Consider the following 7,271-nt stretch of genomic DNA (forward strand, 5'->3'; position numbering starts at 1 on the left):
GTTACGTGCAAATGATGAGTGTCATTGAAATAAATGATCTGCTGATGCCAAAAAATCGTCGTTCAAAAAATTTAAGGAGTAAAACAAAAAAAAATAGTATAGTTAATCTATAAAGGTGTTGTAATAATATTTGCGGTTAGTAATTGAAGTTTTTTTTTTTTTAAGAATGATGAGAATAAAATGACCTTTGACTGTAATTTTGTACTAATATATTTATTTACTTTTATAAATATATATGTGTTATACACTTATACTAATAACTCAAATGTTTTAGTGATCACAATATCCTTTTGTCTCCATAAACTTTCACCAAGGTTCGCAGTGAATCAATAAATAAACAATAATTATAAAGCAAAAACATATGTTACAAATTTCAAGTAAGGGACTATTATAACATTACCTGAAACATAAGGATAGTTCACCAAAATACAAGATTTTTTTAACATGTACTCCGTAATTTCCTATTTCCTAATAATTTTGGAAGAATATAATTATTAATTTAACGTTTATGAGCTTGACCCAGCTCATATACTCTTGGCCGGCGCCAAAAGTAGTTACCTCCCACCTTCATATATCTCCTTCCCATTTTCCTTAATACCATCATATTCATACATATTAAGTTTCAAATTTTATTTTTTCTCTAACAACCTTCTTTTTTTTTTCAATCAAAAAATGGATATTTTTTCATACTTCACCTCAGAAAAGTAAGTACTTTCCAAATGTAACATGTTATTTTTCATTGTTTTGTTTTTTTTTTTTAATTACTTAATGAGTTTTAATGTTATTAATTTGATGAATTCAGGTTGAGTTTTGATGATGAGAATGAATTTGAAGACGCTGAAGAAGGAACTGCTTTATCTATGATTGCGGACGCGTTTGAAGAATTATCGAATTTGATTAAAAACGTAAACAAAAATGATGTTTCGTTCGATTTGCGATTGAAGCCTTTTTGCGATGCGTGTGCTTTGGTGTCTGTGTTATTTGGTTCACTTGGTATTGCTTTTAAATTTGCTGAAATGGAATACACATCTAAGGTTCTTAATTCTTCTTTTAAAATTTTAATTATATGTACGTTTTTTGTTATAATACAGTAGCTAATTGTTTGATTTATTTCATTAGTTACAAGTTTATCCTAAGTATATATGTACCTGATCTTTTTTATATCAATTCAGAAAAGAAAAAAAAAAAAAAAAAGATCATGTTGGAAGACTAAACCCTCCTTATACACGTTTGTGAAATCAAATTTTAGGAGAAATTGCATATATAGGATTTAATATTTAATACGGAGTATTTAATATCAATTAATATTGTTAATACTAATGATATTCAGGTGCGCGATCTTTCAGAGGCGGCGAGCCTTTATGGAACGTTAAGTAAAGTAATTGATTGTGATGTGAAAACCGACACGGTGCAAGCAGCTGAGAGCCTTACTCGTAAAATTCGCAGAGTTAGACAGGGACTCGATCTCATAAGAGAACTATTTCAGAATTTTATATCAACAGAGTATGCATCTTAATTTTGTTCTTCTTGCTTTTGAGTTTGTTCTGTTCTTTATATACACTTTTATTATCTTATTTTTTTTTTGAAAAGCAACTTTTATTAATAAACTAAAAATTACAAAGTGGTGAGCATAGGCATTGCTCACGCGACACTATGACTCGAATTTACACAAGAACCTATATTTACAATGATACAACAAGACTTATAATTAGAATATACAAGGCTCCTTCAACCCGAATCCCGATTATTTACATACGGGAAAGATAACGTGTTAGGGTGGAGTAGCCATTGGTGCCAATCAATAGGCTTAAGTCTCGATCGAGTATTAATCCACTCAAACGTTTTGACTTGAATTTCACTCACCACTTTTGGCGCTGCCCAATTATCATTCTTAAAGACTTTAAGATTTCGATTCTTCCAAATTAGATACCCCGTAACCCATTCAATTACTTGCCATATATCCTTGTAAATACCCGATAGTCCACGTATACTGGAACCTAGAAATGAATTTGCGATGGATTTGTTCCTCGGCGTTGATGCACCCCACCATTTAAAAATGCCTTCCCAAATATCTTTTGCATGTGAACAATCAACGATAACATGCCCCACGGTTTCCGGCATGCTACCACACATTGGACATAACGTTGAATCGATCTCGACACCCCGCTTCTCAAGTTCTACTCTAACCGGGATTCTTGACCTCAAGACCCGCCAAATAAATATGCCGATTTTTTGCGGCACAAGTTTATTTTGGAGGGTTTCAAAACCGGGAGTATTCTCGACTAGGTAGTGCTCGTCAATTGCCTTTGATATAGATCCCGAAACATATAACTCCTTCCCACTTGGTTTGAAACACCATGACCCGACACCCGAACCCAATGATTCATTTGAAGATACCTTGTTTTCTAAATTTGTAAGTTCCCCATGTAGTCTACCGGTTAATTTCCTCGACCAATCCCACGTAAAGAACCACGAACGATTGTTGAAACTGACTCGATCAGCAACCTTTGCACCTTGATTTGACTCTAGCCGAAATAGTCTTGGATATTCCTCCTTGAGCCTAACATTGTTTACCCATGGATCTTCCCAAAAATTAATATCCCTCCCGTCCCCAATTCGTCTCTCGAAAAAAGCTTCCAAGTTCATGCCAATCTTGTTTAAATCCGAGTTAACTTTAATGATGTTCCACCATGCTGCACGATGCTTGACATGCACAATGTTAGAACCGAAATGACCCAACCCCTATCCCTCCCATATATGCTTTTAATGACCTTGACCCATAACGAGTCATGTTCGATTTTAAATCGCCACCACCACTTTCCTAAAAGCGCAAGATTTTTTGATTTTAAAGAGCCCACATTTAACCCCCCACCCCATAAGGACTAAGTATGGTTTTCCATTTAACCCATGAAAGTTTAATAGAATCACCCGACCCTCCCCAAAAGAACTTACAACGCAAACTTTCGAGATGGTTGATGACCATGGAGGGAGCACGAAACAACGAGAAATAATAGAGAGGTAGACTACTTAGAACCGATTTAATGAGGGTTAGCCTTCCACCAAAAGACAACGTTTTTGCTTTCCAATCCGATAATCGCTTTTTGAACTTTTCGACCACCACATTCCATGCATCCTTTCTACACATATTTTGCCCTATAGGCATGCCTAAGTAAGTGAAGGGCAACTTACTTGCACTACATCCAATTTCATTCGCCATTTTTTCAACATCTTTCAACGAGACTCCAATGCCATACAACGAGCTCTTAGACATGTTCACTTTCAAACCCGACACCTTCTCAAAGCAAGAAAGGGTTTTTTAAATGTTTTTTATGTTTTTGTGACCCCATTCCCCAAAAAAGATCGTAACATCCGCAAATTGCAAATGAGAGACATTCACCCGATTATTACCTATATCTACACCCCTTAGAAGGCCATCCCTAATTGCAATATTCGTGAGCAAATTTAAGCCTTCACTCGCAATAATAAACAAATACGGAGATAAAGGGTCTCCTTGCCTTATACCCCTTTCAAGATTAAATTCTAAAGTAGGGGACCCATTAACTAAAACCGAAATAGAAGCCGACCGGAAACATGATCTCATCCACTTTTTCCATTTTTCCCCGAATCCCATATTGTTCATAATATCCAACAAAATAGGGGACCCATTATCTTATAATCGTCATATGTAACAATGTAATACATATATAAGTGTAAATTATTGAAAGAAGGTTAAGGTTATTGTCGATTTAATTAAGAGAATTACAATGATTTATATTTAGAGATCTAGCCAAACTTGATCATTGAGAAACCTATAAGAAACTAACTCATTTAATCTATATTTCATAATTGACCACTAAAGCATTGTCTGAGTGGTTTCCAAGCCTTAGTAGGGGGGACCGCGATTAGTTGCCAAGCAATCCGGGTTCAATTCCGATAAGGAGGAGGTTTTATCCAGGTTTTTTCCTTGATCAGTTGCCAAGCAACCCGAAACCCGCGATTAGTTGCCAAGCAACCCGGGTCAATCCTTGGAGTTTCCTTCTTAGCGTGTGTTGGTCGCAAATGAGAGTATTCGATGCGAAAATTTGCCGTTCAAAAAAAAAAAAAAAAATTGCATAATGATAAATACTAACGAATCCTAATAAATCTAAACATATCTCCAAAATAAATCCTTTAATTCATACACTTTCTTTTAACTGGTTAAAACATAAAGGTCGTAGTATCATTTGTTAGAACTCTTGACTTATTAAGCTGTTGTAATTTTATTTTGTTCCCTTTTTGCATTTAGTTGCTAAAGAATGGTTATAAATTTATTTTAGTTAAAAAAATTCTAAACAGATTTTCAAAATACATCCTTTAATAACTTTAAGTACTTATGTTTATGATATTTGTAATGTTTCAGTGGGGATTACTCGTTGAAAGAAGCAGCTTCAACGGCGTACAAACAAGTTTGTGCACCATATCATACATGGGCTGTTAGAAGTGCGGTTTCTGCTGGAATGTATGCCCTTCCAACAAGAGATCAACTCTTGCTCAACCTAAATGAATCTGGTAAGCACATCATTAATAATTTAGCATAGCTTATACAATTTAACCTAATTTATTGGACTGTCATTTTAATTTTTTGAATTCTTTATGATGATTGATCATGTAACAGATGAATCAGCGGAGAATGAAATGAAAAGGTATATAAAGGCGTCACTTCCGGTTATAAAGTACATAGATAACTTGTACACTTCAAGGGGGATCACATTGGATTGGTGATGTTTTTGTATAAAATTGTGAGTTGTATCGACTTATTCATATTTGTTCCACGAAAGACATTTACATTATTTTATAACTCCAGGTGTGTTTTGTAACAACTCTTGTATATTGGCAATACTTTGGAACACTTGGGTCAATTCTATTATATCTAGCTAGTTGTGATATTACCATTTGGCACTCTTGGTTAGATTCATGTACATGTCGTATTTGGTTACTTGTTTTTTTTTATTTCTTTCGGTTTTTATACAAGTTTTTTTTTTTTTTCTTTTTCCTTTCAACTTTTAGTTTAAAGTATATGTAGTACAAAATTGTTGGTTTGCATTTATCAGTTGAGTAATTGGTACAATCTTCTTTTTTTTTTTTTTTTTTTTTTTTTGTGTGGCAAAAACCAGTAATTAAATTAGAAATTTTTCAGCACATAGCGAAATTTATCAAGTACAAGTGGATTCAAGTGGATTCAAGCTGCACTTACAAATTGGTTTGTCCACTTGATAGCCCAACAACATTATCAAAAGTAAAAGGGCTTTGCAAATAACAACTAATGACCTACGTATAACACACATCACATTAAGAAAATTCTCGATTATCATCAGCTCATTTACAGAAGCATCCACACGATGTCCAAACACAGTATTGATGATTCTCACATATCTTCAAATTTACTAACCATTGAAAGACCTTGATCTTTATCCGAGCAACAATAGCGGCCCAACACGTGTATGACCCATTAAACACCCCCTCATATATAGCAATCCAAATCGCCCAATATGTAGCCAAACCAATAAACTCCAAACTTGCCCGCTCTAAAATGCATTCCATTATGACAATCCGATGAAAACTCCACAATCGAAGATGTCCACGAACAAAGTGGAAAGAGATGATTTATTGACTCGATATGCAACAAGCACCATCAACATTTAACCTCCGATCCATCACGTAAATAATGCGTATAACTTAGGAATACTTTAATCGGAACACCACCTTTAACCGCTAGCCTAAGAAAAATCGCCACCATTGAAGAAATATATTCCATATGACTTTTACCCAGACGGACTCTATATCCAAATTTGTAGAAAGCATAATTCTAACCCCATTCCAAGTTACTCCGTATTATTTAAGAACACGTACGTTACTAAGTGACTAAACGTTGCCCAAATTATTGAAGAAACTTTGATGTTTCGTGAGCTTAAAAAGAAATTAACATGTTATTATATTTATGTTCAAATATGGTTTTTGGAAATGGAAATTAAATTGAATAAAATCATTCTTTCATTGTCATATTAGTACCCCTAGATCATTCGTTTATATAGATAGATGTTACTATTTGTTTGGTTATCACTTAATTCAATAATTTGACGTTAAATGTTTAAGTATTTAATGCATGTGTTTGTGACCCGACCCAAATGATAAATGATAGTTAATCATAACAAAACGTGTGTTAAATATTTATTGTTGATAATATATTAACCATTCAAAACATTCAATTTTTTTTTTTTAACATCAGTTCAAGAAAGTATTATGCAATAGGAATTGTACGAGTTAGAAAAATAAATTTGATAAAATTAAAAAAAAATAACTTTGATAAAATTAAAAAAATAACTATCAGTGTAATTGAATTTTTATATTTAAATAAAATATGTAACTTTATAATCACATTTTTCAAATGTGACATTACAAACCTTACTATTTTTTCTCTTCTTTTCACAAGACTCTTTCATTCACCGTCGCATCGCACTGTCATATTCCTTCACTTTACCAGGGAGAACCGAGAACATACCTCTACCTCAGGCCTCTTTTTAAGATTATCCCTAACGCAACGTCAACAACATTCTCTAACCATGATTTGGCATCGGTGACATCAGGAACTTGACCCAAAAACTTGGTAGTCCCCACTACAATTATCATATGAGGTGGCAAGGTTGACGAATTTTGATGCCTATTAACCTGGCATCAAAATTTGACGAAGTGGGGCGTGAGTCAAAAAATTGACATATGCTTGACACTTTCACCAATCAATCTGGATTTAATATTAAATTTATTTTTGTTATTAAATTATTATTTTTCACTCAGTTTCCTATCGGATTTTAATACGACATTAAATACAGTCAAATATTTGACACAAAAATTTGACATTTAATATTAACGAAAATTAAATACAGTCACAATTAAAAACTCATTTTTTATTAAAAAAATAAATAATTTAACTCTGAGATCATAATTAGAGTTATGAATAGTTTAAACTAGTAAAGTGGGCCCGAGCGATGCCGCGGGACCTTTGGGGTGCGTTTTCATAGTTAAAGAAGCGTTATTTATTTACAGAAATAAAAACGTTTTGCCACGGGTGTTTTTAGATACACGTAGTTAGTATCCAGTGTACCTAATGACCTATGTGTTTTTAAAGGCAGGAAGATTGTGTAAAAAAAAAAGGAAACAAAATTATCGATATTGTTAAAATTTAGGAGTTTATAACTACCTTTAGTGACGTGTTATAATTCAGTATGCATATAACT

At 33.4% G+C, this 7,271-nt stretch overlaps 1 protein-coding gene across 1 annotated transcript; it reads left to right on the top strand.

Annotated features, from left to right (window-relative positions):
* Positions 1-533: 533 nt before the first annotated feature.
* LOC139840195 (ACD11 homolog protein-like) lies at positions 534-4,997 on the top strand. The gene is made up of 5 exons (XM_071830422.1): positions 534-704; positions 803-1,034; positions 1,331-1,503; positions 4,400-4,548; positions 4,655-4,997. The coding sequence occupies exons 1-5, from the start codon at positions 673-675 to the stop codon at positions 4,759-4,761; spliced, it is 693 nt and encodes a 230-aa protein (XP_071686523.1). The 5' UTR covers positions 534-672; the 3' UTR covers positions 4,762-4,997.
* The last annotated feature ends 2,274 nt before the right edge of the window (positions 4,998-7,271 follow it).

Source organism: Rutidosis leptorrhynchoides, chromosome 4 (assembly GCF_046630445.1).
Source record: "Rutidosis leptorrhynchoides isolate AG116_Rl617_1_P2 chromosome 4, CSIRO_AGI_Rlap_v1, whole genome shotgun sequence".
Classification (NCBI taxonomy): domain Eukaryota; kingdom Viridiplantae; phylum Streptophyta; class Magnoliopsida; order Asterales; family Asteraceae; genus Rutidosis; species Rutidosis leptorrhynchoides.

Bases quoted from the DNA above. Each gene is read 5' to 3' on its own strand.
- LOC139840195 (XM_071830422.1), top strand. From the start codon at position 673: ATGGATATTTTTTCATACTTCACCTCAGAAAA. The intron at 1,035-1,330 runs GTTCTTAATTCT...AATGATATTCAG, and splicing joins AAATGGAATACACATCTAAG to GTGCGCGATCTTTCAGAGGC. The intron at 1,504-4,399 runs GTATGCATCTTA...GTAATGTTTCAG, and splicing joins CAGAATTTTATATCAACAGA to TGGGGATTACTCGTTGAAAG.